This window comes from Gymnodraco acuticeps, unplaced genomic scaffold (assembly GCF_902827175.1).
Source record: "Gymnodraco acuticeps unplaced genomic scaffold, fGymAcu1.1, whole genome shotgun sequence".
Classification (NCBI taxonomy): domain Eukaryota; kingdom Metazoa; phylum Chordata; class Actinopteri; order Perciformes; family Bathydraconidae; genus Gymnodraco; species Gymnodraco acuticeps.
This window is the reverse complement of record NW_022991340.1, coordinates 538,484-561,015: the sequence shown is the minus strand read 5'-3', so window position 1 is coordinate 561,015 and position 22,532 is coordinate 538,484. Positions and strand designations below refer to the sequence as shown.

The window sequence follows — 22,532 nt, the reverse complement described above, 5'->3', positions numbered from 1 at the left end:
GACCAACAACCAATCACATGAATCTCCCGCCCCGGACACACAAGCACGCGGTTTGATTGGCTAGAGCTTGTACTGGCATATGATTTGATTGGCTGACGCTTCCGTCGAAGCTTCAAAAGTTGAACATTGCTCAACTTTTGAAGCGAGCAACGGAGGCAAAGCGACGCGACGGAACCACAATGCAGTTCGGCAAAGCGTGACGTCACCCCATTCAAAGTGAATGGGAAGCTTCAACGCACGCCGCCGTGTGGACGGGCCGAAGAATATCTCCGAATGCTTCAAAACAGAGTCAGTGTTTTGTCTGCAGACGATTCTGTGCAGATCTTCCAGAACTGGTATATTATAACTCACAGTTGCCAGACAGTGGGCTGCGTGAGAACACTGACCCTGCTGAGCTGCTCCTGTAACTGTTCCCTTAGAGACAAGGGGCACTTATCAATCTGCCTCTTCAGCTCATTGTACTCATTCCTCTGCTTTTCCAGGGCCTTCCTCTCAGCCGACACATTAGCCCTCCCCTAAAAACACATAGAAACACACACATACGCAACAGTTGGGTCCACATTCACGCACAACCCCAAGTAGAAACAAAAAGGAAAAACACACACAACACAAATCTTTGCAGCCAAGCTTTAAAGATAACGCAGTTAAAGTATTAGAGGATTGAAGCAGAGGTTAGGTTGGCAGGTGTTATAGGGATCACAATGCTTCACACATTTGTTAAAGAGGACATATTATGCTCATTTTCAAACTGGAGGGAAATGAAAAGGTGTATGCACATCTAATACAGCATTTGAGTCTTGGGCATATCCAGCCTGATGCATGGAAACACAAGAAATGCTCAAACTCCCGAGATAGGACAGCTTTGTGTTGTAAGCAGTGCATATCAGTTTATATCTGAGGCACATATCTAGCCTGTTTGCACATACAGGAACGAGTGAGTTCTTAAAAAGTCAAACACAGATGTTCAAGAACATTCGCGTGCAAACCGTACATAAAAGGCAGACAGCGCGGAGCAGTCTGACAGTATTTATTTTGTCACATAGTTTAGTCCTGAGTGCCCACCTTGTCCTTTTCCTTCTGGGTGGCCTTGTCCAGCTGGCTGAGCTTGAGCTGCAGCTGAGAGATGATTTCATTTTCAGCCTCCACCTGCTCATGCTCGGCCCGCTTCTCCGCCTGCAGCAGGGCTTGCTCCATCTCCACCTAGAGACACATATGGAGTCAGAGTCTGAAAACAACAATCGTGTCGAGCTGAATAAATACTTCCAGGTGAAATGGATTCCAGTCCTCTCACTGTCAGGGTTGATCTTATAAGCTAGAATGTGTGTATGTGTATATGTTGACCTCCTGTTTGGTCTCTTGTAGCTGCAGCTCCAGTTCAGTGACTCTGTGCTTCAAGTCATCAACTCTGGCCAGGATCCTGCTCCTCTCCTCCTCCAGGTACACGTGCTCCTGACCAGCGAACAGATCTTCACACTGAGGGCACATTTAAAAAAAATATGTTTCTATAAGATGCCTAATCTTATTTCTAAAAAGAAAAAGGACAGGATTTGGTCATTATTTTACAGTCCAAATGTTAAGAATTTAGTCAAAATGTCCAAAATAAAGTTGACATACTGTTTCAAAATGTTGTAAATAAATCAAACTACCAGCGTTAGTACATACACAAAGCTTGACTTCATCTCAACATGTTTTCTTTACTCTTGAAATGCAGCATATTATTTCATTTGTTTCCCTTACACCTGGCCCTAAAAAACGTTTGTACTAATCAGACAGACACATACAAAATAAATCTAAAGCATGCCTTCACATATATATATACCATTTTCTTTTTTTTTAAATGAAGCACTTGAGTTAATGTAGTCCTTTTAACTGATTCACCAGCAGCACTTACTATGGTATGATCTTGCTTGAATATATCTGCACTTTCCTTGTTGTTCAGAGTTAGATTATTTATGGTTTTTGCACTTATTGTAAGTCGCTTTGGATAAAAGCGTCAGCTAAATTATGTGTAATATGTAATAATAGTAATAATATATCAGTTCATTACCTCTTGATGTGTGCTCTCTGTGCTGCTGGACTCCTCTCTCTGGGTTTCCTCATCGTTCTCCCTCACCCTCTGGGGTCTGTCTACTTCCTGAAGGGTCAGCCCCCCTGCTGTGTTGGAGGGTCCTCTAGCGCTCCCCAGCAGCCCACTCCTCACCACCTCTGCCAGCTCCGCAGCACTGTCCTCGTAGTTATAGTCTGCACACAGATGGAGGATGGTCTCCAGCCTCTGTCGCTCCTGCAGAAGAGATGGGAGACATAAGCGGGGCCTGTCCTACTTTATAGATCAAATTGCAGATTCGCTGCAAGTGTCCTTGTGTGACATTGTCCCATTTAGGCAGCTGTCCCTCTGCCACTGGCACGGGACAACTGTAACCTGATAGCAGGAGGGCCAACGTAGTTTGCCACTCAGGAGGGGGTTCATAGTAAAACTTATCAAGGCAGTTTATGAGATCAAAATCAGACTGTAGTCATTTTAAAGAACGATGATTGTAAGACACTGCTGACCTTGGTTGTTTTCTGATCAGACATGTTTTAAATGTTACCCTGTAAAAGAATATAGTTCTTTATTGTGTTTTGTATTTGTTTCATATGCCACATGGTTCTAGTTGTGGCTGGTCTGTTGTTTCCCATCACTCCGAACAATGGGATGCTTGCTTTTATCTTCCAAAATAAGAGAGCAGTGTGTGAAACAATAATTAGAATAAAGACTGGGAACTTGTGTGCCTGATGTGTGGTATCGTCCCTTTATGTCCACAACCACAAGCCCACTTTTGTCTGGTATTTAAATTAGTCAGACTGAATAAAAATAACCACATTAACTCTCATGAGCATTGCATTCAACAGAAAGATCTCATGTAACTCTTTGCAAGTAAGTGTATTTCGGCTTTTAATTAAAATGTTTAAATCCTTTGCTTTTACATGGATTTGCAGGTCAGTTACTTGAAGGAGCAAAAACAGTGTAACGCTGAAATTAACATCTCATTATTAGTGAAAAGTTCCTGTTTTTTTCCAATTGAAATATTTGTTCTAATAAAGGTATTCTGATTCTCAATTAACAAAAACACCTCAGTAGTAGAAATATTTGAAGTCTGTTTCCCCTCACCTCACCTCTCTAGCTATGGCCTTTACTTTTGCTGCTGCTGTATGGTCCGTTTTGTATTTTTTTTATTTTTGAAGAGCAAACATAAGTAGCTTGGGTTCAGTAAAGTGACATTACTGTGCTGAGAGAGCCGGGTGCCAAAAGTAGTCCATTAATTTCACTGAGAGGAAATCCTCTCTTTGTCTCTCTCATCGTGTACAGCTAGCGCCAAGAAAGATAATGTATTATTAATACATTGCATCTCATCTGTTTAATCCTAAATCAAAATGTTTCACTTCATAGTACCTATCTGTCCTAATATTTATCATCTTGTATTTGTACAGATTTAAAATAAAATGACATATCACATACGTGGTGCTAACTAGCAGAGCCAGGCTAGCTGTTTGCTAGGCTAAGCTAACTGTCTCCTGACTCTAGCTTCAAACTTAATGGGCTGAGTGCTATCAATCTTCTCATTTAACTTCTGGCAAGAAAGTGTAACCCACCTCACCACCATGTCAAACAATTCCTTTAATTGGAGCCTGGATATCATTAATTTTGAAGCTAGAAAAACCTGAACATTATCCCTTGGTACGGGATGAGGTCATTTTCAGTTTAGTGTGACATTCAGGAAATGTTGTTCACTCATCGGTTAGCCTATTTACAGTCTTGTGTCATTTGTGTACACAGGTATTAATTTACCATAAAAACAGATTTAAAATCATTATAGCCTACCATATTTGTCAATTAGCTACAGAGCACATCACAGCCAATAGCCAGGAATCACTGGAAACCTGAACCACCATCTCAAATGTTCAGCTTTCAGCTACAAATCTGTACAGTATAGTTTTTTCTACCCAGCTTAATTATTAGGGTCTTGGTTGGACAATATAGGACTTGCATGTGTTAAACTTGAACTACCACATGAATCCAGGATAATATCAAAGCATGCAAAATGAAAATCATGTAATGGGGGAAATTCTAATGGTGGATAAAACACATCACCCCACCATTAGGCCAATAAGAATCAGTCATTTATCTGTACATGTACTTGGTAATGCCTTACATTATCTACTATATGATTGAACACAAATGTGCACAAACGGTATCCACAGCATTGAAACCTGTCTCGGTCCAACTCAGATGCACGTTGTCAGTAACTCTCTTATTTGTTACCAGAAACCTTTTGGTTCCTGAAATAGTCTGGAGGGCTGGGAACCCCCACCCCCTGTGGTCGCTTCAGCTGTCAGACGCAGGCAGGGGTGGGGGCTGAAGAATGGGGATGGGGGGGGTAGTGTGTGTGTGGACTGAGGATGGATAACAAGTATGCAGTCTATGAGCTAGCGTGGGTTCAGATAATAAAAAGCTTTCAGTCAAGCATGGGCAGCTTTGAAAGTAAAAGCCGCTCGTCCTCTTGATAAATATAGTGTTGATTAATAAGCAGCTGGCCCTTGGCTCTGGACCTTAAGACATGTGGAGGAATGTTCACCCCGTGTTCATCGGGGTGCATGGGCTGAACATGCCAGAAATGCTCTGGGGAGATGAGCAAGTGGCCGTACGCCAGGAGATTTAAACAAGATATCTGAATGCAGACACGGTGTCTGCCATGCCAGCATTCTCACCACCTTCACTTAACTGTCACATGTTTGTGACTCCGTATATGCTGGTTAAAATAATGCTTTTTGCTAACATTTTGTATACCCTGATACAGCTATGGCTTTGTAACTGTCAACTTGTTATGGTGTTAAATTGACCAAAAGAAGTTATAGCAGAATAAGGTATGTAAATTCCACTCATTAACAGGAAATAGCATAAGCAACAGTCATTAAGAAAAAACCTTTAACAGAAAATGTATACTTTTTGAATTCCTGAGCAAAGTTTACACCTATATTTAAACTAAACCTGTCATAGTAAAATAGTTTTCCACTGTAAAGTAATATCTAAAATGCTGATCACTTACCTGTTTCTCCATTTCCTGCTCACGCATCCTCTCCTCTCTCTGCCATCGGTGGTATTCCAGCAACTCGTCCTCATTGTCACTTATCTCAGAGATGCTGTTTTTGCGTTCCCGGGTATATGGTTTCATGAGACTCTGCTGCTCCCTCATAGTCATGCAGGAAGTCTTTCTTTGGCTACGAGGGCTAGCGAGAGGAGATCCCGACAGAGAACCCAGGCCTGACACGATGGCACTTCCCGGGCCGGACCTTAACTGTTTTCCTCCCAGCTCCTTCTCCAGCCCAGAAAGGGACATTGGACCCTGGGCATACATGGCCCGCATGGCTTCTGCTTTCGAATTAGATGCGAGTTTGAGGTGGCCCTGTAATGCAAGGGTTGAAGTGGAGCCCTGCGATCCTTGAGTACCCCTGCTAGACATATAAGGACTGAGAGGAGGAAGTTCTCTCAAGCTGTTGGAACCAATCGGCTCCGGGGTCCTCAACCTCTGAGGGACTTCCACATTAGAGAGGTGTTGATCTCGCCTGGGACTGGGGGATCTCTTCTGTAGGGAGGAGCCACGCACTCGAGGGCTGGATGGAGCTGTTGAGGAAAGCTTTATGGGGGATGGTTTGTGGCTATAGTTCTCTGCGCCCTGCCCTGACCCCCTGCTCAGAGGTATTGGGCTTGATGTGGCGTCGGCTCTTAAGTTCCTACGAAGCTTTGGGCTTTCCTGGGCCCTCTGACCACCACTAGAACCGCTTGAGGCCACAGAGAGTGAGGTCCGTGGATGGGGGACAGGAGTGTAGTTGGTGTGAGGGGAACGCCCAGGTACTGGAGGAGTTTTGCTACCGAGGTTCTGGCCCTGAAAGCTGCTGCTGTTCTCATAAATGGACTCCTCTTCGTTTCTCCCATTGAGCATCCTCGGAGGAGAGGGCTCATGAAAAGGCTGGTTACCAGATCCAGCCTTCAGCCCTGATGAGTCCTGGAGATTCTTTGCTTTGTTGTTGATTTTGGAGTCGCCATTGCTCGAATAAGACTGATGGTTCCCGTTCAGGACACTGGGAGAATCTGGGAAGGGAGACAGAAATGGTTGTGAGTGAGCATTCCTGATGAGTTAAGGAAGAGGACACTTGAGAAGACAGTTGCAAAAACACACATAAACAAACACAGTGGGAGGGATCTGTCCTGTGTCATCTTTGTCCTACTGGCATTCACCACAAAGTCAGTGCTTCAAGATAAAGGGGGAGCCACCCACAGTGTCCCGGTGTCCCACTTTAAATACTGGTAAATGTCTAAGAGCTGATGTTCTCCTGTAGGAACCCAGCAATTGGGATGTTGTGCTCCTCAGTAGTGATGTAATCCTACAGGGATATAGAGCTGCTAAATATAAAAGCTGTAGCAGTGTACTTCATTCAAAGCAGATCAAATCAGGGCCTGGTCAGGAAAGAGTGGGTCATACACACTGGAAAGGGTGTGGTGGCTCTAAATGTTCAGGCACCGACAGCCAAACTAATAAGGTCAGAGGAGAATGGAGTCTAAATATCATCCACGGCACGAGGCAACAGTGAAAGCAATTAACGTACCAGAACAATGTTACACCACATGAATGGAACTCTAAAAAGAAAGGTTACAACAATCATTTGTCACAATGGGGTCACACCTTGAGCAAAAACCACACATTTAAATGAACTAGATCACAATGTAGGCCACAGATAATTAGCCCTGAGAAAGCTATTTCTGCATCCCGACAAGGATAATGACCAATGTGTCAAGTAACCATTTGTTAAGAAGTAATCCCTAAAATTCAGATAGTCTTAACAAGTCAGGCATGTGCAATACGTCATCCTAACCAAAGGCCAACGTTTTGTAATTCCATACAACAGATGCACGATTGTTGTTCAGCATTAATGGGAACTTATGAAACTTGTTGTACACTAAGGTGAGTAACCAACTAACTGTGTCTAAATATCCTTCAGGCTAAAGTATTTGTTCTGCCTAGAATAGCTACAGAGGAAACTGTTAAACATTTAATGCATACCAGTTTATTTCTGGATCCCTGTTAAGTATTACTACTCAACACAACCTCTGTGTTTTTTCCAGTGACTGGATCACAGGAATGCTACTATCTGGGGCTATAGGTGTTTTATGATGATTTAAGCAGGGTCTTTACCTGTAAGATGAGTTCTCGTGGTGTTAGGTCCTTGGCTTTCTCCAGGCAGCATGCTCTTCATCCGCAGGGCCTCCTCTGGATGGTTGAAGCGGAAAAAGACAGACTGACCGAAACACAGCATGCACCCTGCCAGGAGAAAAGAAAGTGTGGGTAAAAACCTGACAGTGATGAGTTTGTTAACATAATAAGAAAGGATGAGTAGGCTATTATCACCACCATAAAATGCACTGCCACAACAGATTTTGATTGATAGAAAACAATAGGGGGTGTGTAGACCCATTTATCTGGAAGATTTATTTAAAATTCCCTGAAGCTGAACCATATTTCATCTTGACATTTGATAAACGAGGAGATCTGAGAGTGAAAGCATGTGGTAAACGAGTCACCCACATTGTGACACAGGCATGGAAACGAGCTCATACATACTACTATTGTCGTCTATTTTTCTATTATTCAACTACAGGAAGTGTGTTGATTGCTTACCTGACAGAAAAGCAAACTAGATTAACCAGTAAGTGAAATCATCTCCTTCTCCTCTCCCTGCATTCCTGCCTGATATAATCCCAGAAGATTTGTTTCCAGGTCTGGATAATCCACAGGGAGTTTAACTTTTATTTCATCCTATAAATGGAAGTCAAAGGTCCTTAGGGCTCCAACATTGTCCTTTATGATATAAATGAAGAAGTTTCCTCTCTTCTCAGGTTGTTTATAACATGCCATCCTGACATGAGTCCTGTGAATGAAGCAAAGCCTGAAGTATTCTTGTTGAGCAGCTGCTGCCTCCACACACTGGCTGATCACCCGGCTTCAAATGACATTCTGGTCGAGCTGCTGGCCTTAATCCCATAGAGAGGGGACTGAGGAGGGTGGGACTGTTGTGCCTTTTTTTCATGGCAAGTATGCATGTTACTGGAAAGACATGGGACTGCTTTGTTGTTGTGCAGCTAGACAGTGTTGTGTCCACTTTTTCTTCACTGTATTTAATACTCAGTAACTCCTAGTTTATGTAAACTAATTATAAAATATCAGAGTAAACATAAATGTGATTCAACAGATAACAGGGTTAAACATGAGAATAGTATAAAGAAATGCTAGCTGGGTCATTCTACAGAAAAGGTGGAAGTGCTGTCACTTACTTTTGCAGACACCAAAATGTATGACGTTGACCTAATACTCACATTCATTATATATGTTGAATACATAGAGATTGTCTTTGCAATGGTACTAAATAAAAAATAAAAAATGGGTTAATACGTAAATTGCAATTTATTTAAAATATCAAGTTCAAGGAACTGCCTTGTCACTTTGATCATACATGGAAGTGGAGCCTATAGTTTTAATAATAAGTTTTTCAATAAATAAATCAAATGTATATTTACATAACATTACAAGCATTAAATATAACACTGAAATGGTAACAAAGAAACGCAAATTATTATTAATAATATCAAATAAATGTCAGTCACCCAAAATTACGTCATTGGTGTTACTGCTACACAAAACGCTTTTATTTTGAAGTAATGTACTGTCTCTGAAGTGCCTCCTGTAACAAGAGATCATTTGAGGCAGTGCAGTGGACAAAGACATAAGGAAAGTCAGATACTTCTTACTTTGTTTCTTAAAGGTGTCATTTTATCTTCAAATTGTACATGCGTCTTTCAAGTCTGTCATTAGTGTTACTCATTGCATAGCCCTAGGGGTGAACATTTGAATGGGAAAATGTATTGTATTGAAGAGTTAAACGATTTTGATATTGACTGAAGCCATTTGGTCTGACACATGGCAGCCATTTTGTTAAAATGGTAGTGTTTTCTCCAAATTGTCACTGGTGTTACTCTTCTTCCTGGTAACACGTAACACCAGTGACATTCCTATTCTTTCACACACACATACGGGTTTTGGGCCGAGGGCGACACCGTACTTCCGGTATCAACCATTTCACGCGAGGTGCATACAGAATATCATAGTCGATTGCCTTAATCAATATAGTCAACTCTAAAATACTACATATATGCATTAGCATGATAATATTATTGTGACAAGTGGGGTATTCACCTGGTGTTTCCAGAAGATAGACGTAGATGCCAAAATCGACCGAAGGCCACTTTTGAGGGTCGTAATTCCATACATTGTAATCCAACAACCCACACAGCTCTAGTTTACGCTGGTAACGACCTAGAGCACACCCCTCAAGTCCAGAGATGTAATCCGAAGACATGCAGCGATTTCTTCGGTCGTTAATTCAGAAAAAAAACCTAGTGTGCTCTGCCTGGCTACATAAGCTAGCTGTTTATATTAGCATCACCAGGATTTTTGCACCTCCAGAAAAATGGCGTCTTTATAAAAAAATATATGGCGCGCGTTGCATTGTGGGTAGCTGTGACGTCACTGTGTGTGAAAGAATACAAATAAGCTTTGTATAAAGTATAACAACAACAAAAAAACTTTAAGCTCTACTTGTTGTGGATTCATCAAGTTAAGAGTTAGTTATTGCTATTTAACAGGTTTTAGATGTTTTTAGAAGGAATATATTTCAGCAGATTTGTATCACCCAGATTCCACCTTTTCTGTAGAATGACCCAAGCTGCTCTTAAGATATTTGCAGTACCTTGAGCTAAATGCTCAAATTAGCATGCTAACACGCTGGACAATGCTAACATTCTGATGTTTAGCAGACAATATAGTTACAATCACCATCTTAGCGTAGCATGCTAGTATGCTAATGTTTGTTATGTCAATAGTTTTGCAGTTATAAACTAAACTTGACAGGGACTACATTTTATGGGATTCTATTGCAAACTGTATTTATTTGGCTATTAAACTTAAAACTACAGTCTTCAAACCTTATGGTAGCACAGGTAAAAAAAATAAGCTAATCATTTTACTTCTGGGGATCATGACGTTTCAGCACAAACTGAACATTTTATTTGTTGTTGTTGAAAAAAAAAACTGCTACTAAATGTCCGCCCATAGCAGACACAATACGCACATCTGTACTAATCAACACTATTCATTGGCTAATCAGTTTTATTTTTCTAAGGAAACCACATTATTTTATTGATGCAGGAAGCTAGTAAAAAAACATCTTTAATACCAACATCAGCATATCAGTCACTTAAGCCTGTGGCAGTGCTACCTTGAGTCAGGCGATAGGGTTTGGTGATGGAAAGGCCATCGACAGAGCACTGGCTTCCACATGGGTGCAACGTGATGCTGCCTGTTTGGTTTTCGATGTAGCAGTGCTGATCTGCGATGCCCAGGCCCTGCAGAGGTATGTCTGTGGCCCCGCTGCCCAGCGTGTTCCTCCCTGCAACAACAGCAAACATGTTCCCAGCGTCAGTTACAGGAGATCCGTGTGGACCTGCTATTTTAACACTTCGGTGAAGTATTCTTAGGTTGCAGTTAGAGGTATACTGGTGTGGTGTCATTTTAGGGGTCAAGGGCACATGCGGCAGTTTCTAAAAACAAGAGGTGTGCTTAGTCTGGCACATGAAAGGCATAGTGTCAGAACGATTTAATATAGCCATCTACTATTTTCTATGTTGTAATTTTCTATCAGTTGTTTTTATATTGCTTTCTGAGTGCAATATAATTAACCTTTAACATTATTGTTCTTATGTGACAGCACAGAGATGGAGCACAAAGATAATCCAGGAAGACGTCTCTCACTACTGTCACACCCTCTCTTCCTCTGTGGTGTTTATGGGCTCAGTGCAAGAAGATCCCAGACAAGGGTATAATTGCAACTGTGGGGCAGTGTTAGCAACAACAACATGGTTATAAGGTAAGGTGTCATCAGTTTGTACAAGTTCATCACTCATGAAAAGTGTTGTTCTAACTTATTACAGATAAAGTGACTTCTTTTGTATAATTTGATTATGAGGGTGTCTTTAGGTGCTCACAAAAACAAAGAACGCAGAGATACAGAGAGGTCAGGGCTTCAATACAAACAGTATTTTACAATAGGTTACATATGTCTTATTACCTCCTCTTATAGTCACCTTCACTGTTTAATGGTGCAGGATGCTAAGGCAAGACTATTTATTAAACAAGCCATTAATAAAGTTTCATTAAATTCTATTCAACAAGGATATCAGGAAATCTATAAACAGTAAGTAGTGCACAACTTTACTAAGAAAAATATACATACACACACACACACACACACACACACACACACACACACACACACACACACACACACACACACACATGTGTTTACCTTCCAGCAGTGGCAGCAGGGTGATAGCTGTGCTCAAACGTCCACTTCCCAAACTAACCAGGTGGGGGCGCTCTGCCTGGACTTTCAGGGACTTGCCTGTCTCATTAAAGTCCAAAGGAATGCTCTGTGAAATCCATATCAAATAGATAATGTAAATACATGACATTGCACATCAATATTACACATCTTAACACTCAGTGAAGTAGGCATCAGTTTTTACTGAATCTTTAAAGTGACACTACATGTATAAAGGGCTAAACGACGCTCTAGTAAGAAGTCCAATATCTGACCTTGATTCAAACGGTCAAGACTCTCGTCCTGAAACCCTTTTACATACAATTGAATAAGATAGAGCCTTACATTAGATATGAGCTTCATGCACTAAAAGACTGAACATGGTCAGATTTAAATGAATGTATTTAGTCAGACTTACATAGGAATAAAGAGCATAACATTTCATATTTACATAAGGGAGACAGGAGATAGAAATGTCCATGATGGCATATTTAAAAAAAAATGTCTTTCTTTCAGCAAGCATGAATTGGAAGAATTAATATAAAATATACAATATGCAAAATTCTTGAAAACGTCTTAAATTGTTACCTGTAAGACCTGGTGCGTCTGTCTCCCATGCTCCACTCTGTTCGTCCTCACACGCTCCATCTCGACTGGATTGTCAGAAGGATCTGACACATGAAGATCCTGAAGCAAACACACATATACAAGAGGGAGGGAGAGCAGGGCATGAATGGGAGCACTGGGAATACTGCTACTACAGTTGTACTACAATAGGAACAGTGCTTTCCTTAGAAACCTCCTGCCCCACTTATAAGCCCATGTGACCAAACTATTATACTGGGTAATTGTTTCTCTCGCACCAACCAGACAAAATAATGTATCAAGAAAACTGGCACTGATGTATGCCTCAATCTAAACGACACTTTACACATTGGACAGCACACACAATTGTCCTTAAGACGTGTGGCAGAAGGTAAGGTCCTTCGCACATCAGGGGTCAGATCACTGCTTCCTCGAGCCGCGATGAGTCACTGTGACTCATATACAGACCTTACAAACACAAACACACACACAGACAGATGCCGTAGATTAGATCCAGCTGTCTGCTCATCAGACGAGAGGGAAACAGGGACCAGACGGGGCTCAAACAAGCACACACAGACACATAAGCAGCCCAGATGACTCACCATATTTTTCTACTAAAAGCTGGTATCCACGTCTCTCACTATCACCCACATGGGTTAATCGCCCTGGCAACAATTTAATCAGCTCAGCATACCAAGACAAACAGAGACAACTATTTTCTAGAGTCTGTTTTGTCTACGATGGACTGAACTTAAATGACTGTATGTGATGTTTGACTTGTGGCGTAAACACCATTACATTGCATTTAGCTGACGCTTTTATCCAAAGTGACTTACAATAAGTGCATTCGACCAAGAAGATACAAACTTGAAGAAAACAGAATCATATACTGTAAGTACATCAGGTTTCATAGAGCCAAAACATTTCAAGTGCTACTCAACTGGCTTTAGATAAGCCAGTCCTTTATTAGTATATAAGTGCTTTGTTAGTAATTGTATTGCTCGAAGTGGAGTCGAAAGAGATGAGTTTTCAGTCTGCGCCGGAAGATGTGTAAGCTTTCTGCTGTCCTGATGTCAATGGGGAGCTCATTCCACCATTTTGGAGGCAGGATAGCAAACAGACGTGTTTTTGCTGATGGGAACTTGGTTCCGCCTCACAGTGAGGGTGCAGCGAGCCGTTTGGCTGATGCAGAGCGGAGTGCACGTGCTGGGGTGTACAGTTTAACCATGTCCTGGATGTAGGAAGGGCCAGATCCATTCGCAGCATGGTACGCAAGTACCATTGTCTTGAAGTGGATTCTAGCAGTTACTGGAAGCCAGTGAAGGGAGCGGAGGAGCGGCGTGGTGTGGGAACATTTAGGAAGGTTGAAGACCAGACGAGCCGCTGCATTCTGGATGAGCTGCAGAGGTCGGATGGCACATGCAGGTAGACCAGCCAGGAGGGAGTTGCAGTAGTCTAGGCGTGAGATGACGAGAGCCTGGACCAGAACCTGAGTCGCTTTCTGGGTCAGGAGGGGACGTATCCTCCCGATGTTGTAAAGCGTGTATCTGCAGCAGCGGGTTGTAGCAGCGATGTTTGCAGTGAAGGACAGGTTGTTATCTAGGGTCACACCCAGATTCCTTCCAGTCTGAGTCGGGGAAACAACAGAGGGGCCAATGTTGATTGTTAGGTCAAGAGTGGGACAATCTTTTCCAGGAAGAAAAAGCAGTTCAGTCTTGTCAAGGTTGAGCTTAAGGTGGTGAGCAGACATCCACTGAGAGATGTCAGCTAGACAAGCAGAGATGCGTGCGAAGACCTGGGTCTCTGAGCGGGGAAAAGACAGAATTAATCAACATAGCAGTGGTATGAAAACCATGCGGGATAATGACTGATCCGAGTGAGTTTGTGTACAGAGAGAAGAGGAGGGGACCGAGGACAGAGCCCTGAGGGACCCCTGTAGTTAATTGACAAGGGTCAGACTCGGACCCTCTCCAAGTCACCCTGTAGGTGCGGTCTTTGAGGTATGAGGTGAGGAGGGAAAGTGCAGATAAATTGCACCATCTCCAAACAATCCATTTTTTCAGATGATGACTTTAAAGGCAAAAGTATATGATTCACTTCATGTTATACTCGTCCAACGTCTGTAAAAAGCGTTAGAATAGAGGTAGGAATGAAAAACAGGACTTTTCGATGTATGTTAGTGCCGCTGAAGTTGAGATAGCTGCTAGAGTATGGGAAAAAATACAAATTTTGAGGAAATTCATTTTATTTGACCACCTGTAATGTCACTTGGGTATATTGTTAACTAATATAAATCATCTTAAAACTTCCCCAGTCAATTAGATTGAATCCCTCACTCTTAACTAAAGGGTTTCACTTGGGGGCCGTCAATCAATTACATGTTGAATGACAACAATGTTATTTATTCATGTCTACATGCTAATATTAGTGAAAATAATGATAATTTTTTTTAATTATAAATTAGTTTAATGTGGCACTTTATTACTGATGTGTCATGAATTGATTTCACACAAATACCCTATTAGATCATTTCAGATTTGTCAATGGCTTCTATGTCATGTCGACCCAGTGACTCTAAATCCATACCAGAAATTATACCTACATTGGGCAAATAAAATAAACCTATTTGTATTAGTTTTTCATGATTCTTCTATTTATATGAATATTTGTATGATCTAAATAATATTTGTTTTATTGAAAAGGGTCTCATGTCATCTGATCAGGTGAATTAAAGTCTGCTCTCCCTCTATATCTCTCTGGTCAAGTAAAGAAGACATAAAAGCTTGGTGCATTATTCTACTTATTCCTTAATTGTCTCACCAGTCTGTTTGCCAGGAAGTGACCACATCAGCCCATTAGCACACCAACACATGACTGTGGCATCAAATGCCTGAGCTCATTGTCGCTCCATGCTGACATCACTGATCAATTAAAATTCATGAAAAACCATCCACAGCTGTTTTGCTCCAATTTTAGCCCTGGCTGAGACAACAGGGCATTTTATCTTCGTCTGATGTCACTCCAGACGAAGCCGCCGCGTGAAGCCACACATATCTGACAATCCCGTCCTGTGTGAGAGTCTCAGAGGACCCAGTGACACGGGGAACAGACCGTCCCCTCTGTTCCCCGCTGACACTGGACCCCTCTCGCTCTGCCGTCAGCCCACTGCCTGTCAACACTGGCCCTCTTTGAGCCACGCAGTCAGACACAGGACAGGAGAGTGGGCAGGCTAATGTGTCTCTCGCTGTCTGACTCACACACACATGTGCACACACACATGCTTCTGCTCCCACAAGCCTCAATGATTTGACGTACACACCCAGGCCGGAGAATAGTTTTAGTACTTGCAAATGCAGGGCCTTCCACTGTAACCTGTGATTATGGGAGCAGTTATGCCCTTCAGAGTTGCCATGAGCCTCTGAAAATAGACACCGCCAGCCACACAGTCTGGGCTGCTACTTTTAAGAGAAATTATTTCTGCTCAGAATGAACACTGACAAAACAGATTACATTTGACATTTTAAAAGGTCCATAAAATAAAAGAGAGTGTAACTTTATTAAGGTGGACAAACAGATAGACCGAAAACTATTTAATAAAACACAACAGTGCTGCAAACACAACTTACTTAACGGAGAAGCATGCAGCTCTTACCATTTTTTCTTCTCCTACAGAGTCCAGACAACAGCTAGTTCCATGATGAGTGTGAATTGTGTTAATCCATAAAGCAGTGTCCACATAATTGTTTACGTCTTGCTCCTAGCTTTCTTCATTCACCTACTGAGTTCCTCTGCTATTTCCCTCCTCCCCATCCCGGTGCAGAGTTACAGAGGGGGAACCGCCGTCGGCACTGCCCTCTGAAATGTGCAATTACATCTCCCCAAAGAACATGTTCCTTATTGACTCCCTCCCTTGGCAGATAAACCCTTCAACTTCAATTTCAAAACACCCCATATTAAGAGAGGAGTTGGGGGTTAAAGTCCAGATCCTCCTCAGAGAGTCCTTAAGTTGTATTCACTCCTACAGGGTTTGCATTTCAGGATTCAAAGATCAGATGGACCACACCAGATGATCAGAGGAGGCTGGAGACCCCTTAAATGCTCCTTAGCGTTGGTAATACAGACACATCTAGGGTGGAAATACAAATAAGTGTAGGAGTAAGGAGATGGAAAAGATGTGCTCTGACTTCCTGCTCTGATGTAACAGATTTGAAAACGGGTATTTCCAATCTGGAAAACTCTTTATGATAATATGACAAAATATAGATGATTATATTGTGTCTACTGTGCTTTAAACATCCATGATGATGGGATAGAGAAATACCAAGATCCACAGGAAGTGGGCGAACACGTGTGAGCCATCTTTCCAGAAGTCCCACAGGAACGACTTGGAACTATTATACAGTCAGAGAGAAAGAGAGAGTGGGAGAAAGACTCCACTATTGATCTCTCAAGGCTTTTCCCATGGTCAGAGAGGAGATGAAGGAAGTGAAGGAGATGATGAGTCACTGAGGAGAATAAAAACAAACAAGAGGCAAACTAAGTAACCAGATGGACTTGGAGCAGTGATGATGTGGAGGTTACAGCTGAGGGGGTGAAACATTCCTGCATGTCATTTAAATGTGGATTTTAAATCTACACTAGTCAATCTAGCTAAAGCAAGCAAGTAACATTATTATAACAAATGTAACACAAAGATTTAAACGTGGATACAAGTTCCCCGTTACAAGAGTATTTGCTCGCTGCAGCGTCAGCATGTGTGCTTTACTGATCGCACTGATGTGAGGATTTCTTCTAGTTCTTGGTTCAGAATGTAGAGTTTTTCGTAGATACACACTCTTTCATACTGTCTAAGCTGTGGAGCAGAAGGATGCCCTGACATGACGGTAGACAGGTGGTCAAGTTACTCGAGTAGCCTGTGGGTCATTTGGGAGTCTCCAAACATCCCAGTCTTCTGCTAGTCTAATGCACTCGACCACCACTCTCCCCAGACACCTTGTTATGTCCGTCAGCCCTTCACCCCGTGGCTTTCCTGCACCTCTTCTTTCCTCGGATGCCCAGTGCATGTTGGTATTTTGCCTTGGACCTCTTTGTTTTTTTAAATGTGTCCGAACCACTGTTACATTCGCGAATCACGTCAAGCCTTTCACGTCTACTAACTGGTTAAAAAAACGTCTCGACCACACAACTTTAGGATCCCTGAGCTGTGTGTTGTGGGGTGAGTGGACACCCAGTAGGACTAAAAACAAAACCAGTCAAAGGGTGGATGTTTTCCCTCATACCTCTGGGAAACCAAAGCTGGAGAGGAGATCAGAATCACCAGGGAAACAGCTGAATGAAACCCGCCACAGACAGGTGGAAGCATGCTCAAAATGCTTTGGCAGGATACAGTCAGACGCAGATAACATTCCCTAAAGTTGAAGAATGTGTAAAAGTCTAATGAGAAACAGATTTAGCTTTCCTTCTCGCATTAGTTCAGGTAACAGGGACTTCAGTGCCCTGAACCCTGTGTGCACTTCCTCTCAGGACTCAGGAGTGCACACATCCTCCTTCTTCCGCTAACATTGACAGGCCATAACATGACCTCTGACCTAACGTTGACCCGTAACTGAATTGTGGAGCTTGTTGTGGCTTGGAGGAATGCTGCATGAATGTGCGACTCAAATCAGGATAAGAAAGACCCTCATCCGGAGGCAGCAGTGTGATGACAGTCTGATTCACAGATGAGTTATACACAGATTATCATCATCTACAAAGAAAGACCCAGATATTTGGAGGACAGTGGTATCTGTTATTCTGCCACAAATGAACGATGTGTGCACATGAATGCCATTTCAATCTTCCTGTCTGATATAACACCCATATTCTCATATATTGCATCCATCACACAGTAGAGAAAGATCCAACTTGTGTCATGAGATCAGCCTTAAACCACCTCGATGGAGCACTCTCCCAGACAGACAAGAGCTAAATCTAAGAACAGAAAACTGTGCGTATTAAGATTTTATTTTCCTTTTTATACTCTGCCTACTTTTCTCTGTCTCAACCAAGACAATGCACATGCAAACAAGTCATAATCATATGGCATATTTTACGTATTTCCCTTGTTACACAGAAATTAGATTATATACATAATATATAGAAATGCATCACATTGCAGGGTTTTTAGGCACTTTAAAGTAAGAAAACTACTCACCAAGGCTTGTGTTTACCTCACACTCCTGTCAGGTGAAATACTGCATCAGCCTATAACTCCAACTACATTTCTGGACGCGTGAGCCCTGAAGGCAGCCGGATCTCACACACATAACAATGCCCATTCAGAGAAGGCTGGGCTTGGCTCCTAAACTCTCTTTTCCACCTGCTCTGTAGTGGTGAAGTTATACATTGGCACGCAATAAGGATAATGAAAGTATGTGACCTCTCTCACACACGTTGAGTGGGTCGTGTCAGGCTGAAAACCATGAGTGTAAACTGCCACAATAGCTCCATTATCTCTTTCTCTCTCCCACTCTCTCCGCTTCTCGTTGCACCACACACACACACGCTCACACACATTCGAGCAAACATTTTTGTTTCTCATTACCAGAGCTGGCGATCAACATCTTCTTGTGTGTGGGATGGTTCAGCCCAAAGATTAGAAACACAGCAGACGAGGCATCTTCCCAAGTGTTCATGAGAAAAAGTCTCTCTCCTAGAGGATGGAAATATGCTGTCAGCTCTTCCCTGCTGTTGGGACAGTTTCAAAGTGAAACAGTCAGATCCTCCACACACACGTTTCTGCCGGGTCCACCCCTCTGTCCGGCCCTTTTCCCTCTACCCACTTATCATTTATTTTTCCCATTCTTTCTTACATCGCCCTGTGATTCCCACAAGCTAGATGTGTTCTCTTCTCAGATGTACAGACTGTACCTAATAAAAAGGGCCTGTTTTCCTCTCCCCATTTATTTGAATCTTACATTGCCCCGTGATTCCCACAAGTTAGATTTGTTCTCTTCTCAGATGTACAGACTGTACCCAGTATACACTTAAACTCCTTAACTCCCTTCAGGTTACTTTTTTGTTCCTTTCATTAGTCCATTAGCTGTAATTAACAAAACATGGAAAAGCAGTCAAGATGACATCACTTCAGACTCATGAAGGGATAGATTGAGAGATGCACAAGTGACTGATTTTCTCTCAAGTCAACAATGTCTGTCACTTTACAGAAAGTACTTCCTGCCTTAAATTACATATATATTGTAAAACCACAGAGAAAGCAGAGGATAACTGAAAAAACCTCAGCATATCTGTTTGTTTTTCACAAACAGCTGAGAGGAGAAGGTTCATTTAGAGCCGTTGGCAGTGCCAATCAGGAAATTATAGTTATCACACAGGGTTTTTTCCTCACAGGCTGGAATGTTTAGCCCGGCTGCCGGTGTTGGACACGTTGTCAAGGCCTGAGTAATTGGTTCAGCCTGTCCTGGGCTCAGTTCAAACCCGGTGCGTCATGCTGCTTTTGCCACTAATAAAACAGTGGAAGCAGACAGAAATACCTGCAGGCTCTCCTCCTTCTTTGCGAAATGGTTTTGGCTGATTATTTTAGGTGGATATGTCTGAAACGTAATGACTAAAACAAACAATTCCCACCACAGATGACATTAAAATAACATTAATAATGGATCCTAAAGATGGTCAAACACTTCACTCTTTTACTGTCACTGCTTTCATGTCGAGCAGAGAACATCTGTGCACATGTTGAATATCTGTTGGAACAATAAGAGCAGTGAGCTGTCTTCAATTGTTATTAAATGGACACACATGGGCATTGACGCATCACAGAGATTTTCCGGCATGAAACCGTTGACCCCTGGTGGCAAAGCCAGTGAAGTTCACCCCCAACATTATTGTTCTGACTTGTCTGATTGGATTAACTGTCTCAGTGTATGTGCAACTCTTGGATATGTTGGTAGTCCAATCACTGTGCTGCATTTGAACAATGTTACAGAAGCTATTGCTTTTATTTTGATCTGCTTTGTTGACAGTTAGGAGTTTTTTCTCTTTTGGGGTTTACACCTATCCTGGTCAAATGTAACCACATCTCCACTGGACGAATGTTGTAAACCTAAAGCCTTCTATAACACACATGTACATGGAGCTCACAGTTAAGGTTTTATAATGTATATTGGTATTGTATGAGTTTCTTAATAAACAACATGATGTTTGAACTTTATCCAAATGCTTCTTTGGGCCCTTTTTCTCATACAGAACTGTTATTGCTTGCATTCGGATTTATTTCTCAATTTCTATCCCGAGGTTTGTATTTAGGACTATACAGGGTAAATTAATGTGTTCAATTGTTGGAGCTAACAGCACATGTGTTATAAGGAATATAGCAATTGGTAATGTATGGCTTTTATGTATTTTAACTGTATCTAAATGCTTCTTACGCCTTTCGAATACAGAACTGCTCTTGCTTAAATTCTGATGTATTGAACCATTTCCAACCCAAAGTTTGGATTTAGGATTATATGGGGTAAAAATAACTCTGTATGCCACATGTACTTTATCAGATGTCACTGTGCTCCTGCTTGTAAACTGTCTGCGGATGTTTGCATCTTCAGTTGTAAATAAGGAAACACCTGGAGCTGCAAGCCGAACGAGCCGTTACTGGTTTATGCAGAAGTTTACCGCACAGATGCACAAGCTGCAGCACTATACATGACATAGCTGAGGACATCTGTAACACCAAATAAAGTCAGGGAAGAGAAAGTACCCAAATTCTAAAAGTTAAATGTAGCTTTTTAACATAGTGGTCAGTTTGAGTACTCCCAGCTACAGCTAATATATATACACAGCTGTGTTCTTATTTATTTCTGGCTAAATAACCATAGAAACTATGGTTTACTGTTTGACACTATGAATAAATGTAAGATAGGGGTTTTAAGTGTACACATTATGGGAATCATGGATTACTCTTTGACTGAGACTATTTACTATGCTTTTAGCAAATAATCAAATTTGACCTGTAGTGTATGAAATGTAATGCACTGGAGGATTGGTTCATTTTGAGGATATTAAATCAGACTTCCACAAAAGGTTCAGTCATACTGGAACCAACCAGATGAACAGCACGCTGCAGCTTGTGTAGCAGCTTCCGGTAACGTTGCAACCCTTGTAGTGCATTTTAGTCATTCCTAAAAATAGTTAAGTTTATTCCTTAACATGTGAATGTCCTGCTGAATAAGCACTATTGTTTAGAAAACTAGGTGGTCACTGTAAGGGTTGAAAGATGAACACTATAAATCAGTAACTATGATGATGTGGCCACTGTAAGGATAGCTAGTGTTACATTAAGTCAACGGCTAACGGTTAAGCATGAAACATCAGTTAGCCTAACGTTGAACCACAACAGTGCCAATTACTTTAACAAAACAATCCTTTATTAAATAAAATGCGAAAAGATAAACATTTCACGAACAATCGCTCTCTGGATGAGAAGTGGGTGGCCCTTAAAAGGGCCTTTGGGGTAAGAGTTATTAGCCAGAAAGCTAATACTCTTGGGACTGGGATGAGGCCTTCTTTCCCGCCTTGCCGGAGCTCGCGGCAGCCTGGCTGGTCTTCTTGGGGAGCAGGACGGCCTGGATGTTGGGCAGGACACCGCCCTGTGCGATGGTCACTCCGCCGAGCAGCTTGTTCAGCTCCTCGTCGTTGCGGACAGCCAGCTGGAGGTGACGGGGGATGATGCGGCTCTTCTTGTTGTCTCTAGCGGCGTTGCCAGCCAGCTCCAGGATCTCGGCGGTGAGGTACTCCAGCACGGCGGCCAGATACACTGGGGCTCCGGCGCCGACTCGCTCAGCGTAGTTTCCCTTGCGGAGGAGTCGGTGGACACGGCCTACTGGAAACTGCAGACCGGCACGGGAGCTTCGTGTCTTGGCCTTAGCACGGGCCTTTCCTCCGGTTTTCCCTCTTCCAGACATTGTTGTGTTTATCCTCGGCCAGGTAAAACTGCAATCGTACGTTGGTGTGGATTGTGGAAGATGTTCGCACAACCTGGATATAAACCCCAAGCTTGGTCCCGCCTTAGGACGTGATTGGCTCTTGGAATAAACATAGTCAAGTATGATTGGCTTTGAGAGATCACAAGGGACCGGAAGTCACTGACGATTGGCGTATCTTCTCTGAAGTCAACAAATCACCATGGGCCCTGTAGTTGAAGCTAAAGCGATTGGCTGTTGTTTTCCCTGCTTGATGTGAGTGGGTCCTGTTGAAAAGAGGCGTATAATAAAGACCAATCGGGTGTCTTCCCTCCAGCTTTAAGTTTTTTGGCGCTTTAATGAATGCTGCAGTAAAAGTAAAGAAAATCGTTTTCATGAACTTTGGTGGCATGAGAAAATTGAACACCTGAAGAGTCAAAAACTCATACAGTCATGGGCAGATCTAAAATCAGTAGGTACTTGTTTTATGACATTGTAGGCTATTTTTGTATTTAAAGTAACTCT

General features: G+C 42.3%; 2 protein-coding genes across 9 annotated transcripts in view; both read right to left on the bottom strand.

The window, feature by feature from the left end:
• The window catches only part of phldb1a (pleckstrin homology-like domain, family B, member 1a), a 36,105-nt gene extending 17,324 nt beyond the window's left edge, over positions 1 to 18,781 (bottom strand). Inside the window, exons 1-10 of one of the 8 annotated variants that reach the window (XM_034240531.1) lie at positions 18,638 to 18,781; positions 12,055 to 12,153; positions 11,452 to 11,575; positions 10,366 to 10,536; positions 7,230 to 7,355; positions 5,085 to 6,127; positions 2,048 to 2,281; positions 1,342 to 1,473; positions 1,063 to 1,200; positions 387 to 515 (exon numbers count right to left, since the gene is read on the bottom strand). In XM_034240531.1, the coding sequence (XP_034096422.1) occupies positions 387 to 515; positions 1,063 to 1,200; positions 1,342 to 1,473; positions 2,048 to 2,281; positions 5,085 to 6,127; positions 7,230 to 7,355; positions 10,366 to 10,536; positions 11,452 to 11,575; positions 12,055 to 12,114 (2,157 nt within the window). In that variant the 5' untranslated portion in view covers positions 12,115 to 12,153; positions 18,638 to 18,781. Of the gene's footprint in view, positions 1 to 386; positions 516 to 1,062; positions 1,201 to 1,341; positions 1,474 to 2,047; positions 2,282 to 5,084; positions 6,128 to 7,229; positions 7,356 to 7,712; positions 8,007 to 10,365; positions 10,537 to 11,451; positions 11,576 to 12,054; positions 12,154 to 15,706; positions 16,257 to 18,247; positions 18,486 to 18,637 lie in introns of those variants that run through there. The other 7 variants (XM_034240532.1, XM_034240533.1, XM_034240530.1 and 4 more) reach the window with 7 other exon arrangements.
• A 2,670-nt stretch (positions 18,782 to 21,451) lies between these two features.
• LOC117562662 (histone H2AX) lies at positions 21,452 to 22,094 on the bottom strand. The gene has a single exon (XM_034240493.1). The coding sequence runs from the start codon at positions 22,008 to 22,010 to the stop codon at positions 21,582 to 21,584; it is 429 nt and encodes a 142-aa protein (XP_034096384.1). The 5' UTR covers positions 22,011 to 22,094; the 3' UTR covers positions 21,452 to 21,581.
• Positions 22,095 to 22,532: the final 438 nt, after the last annotated feature.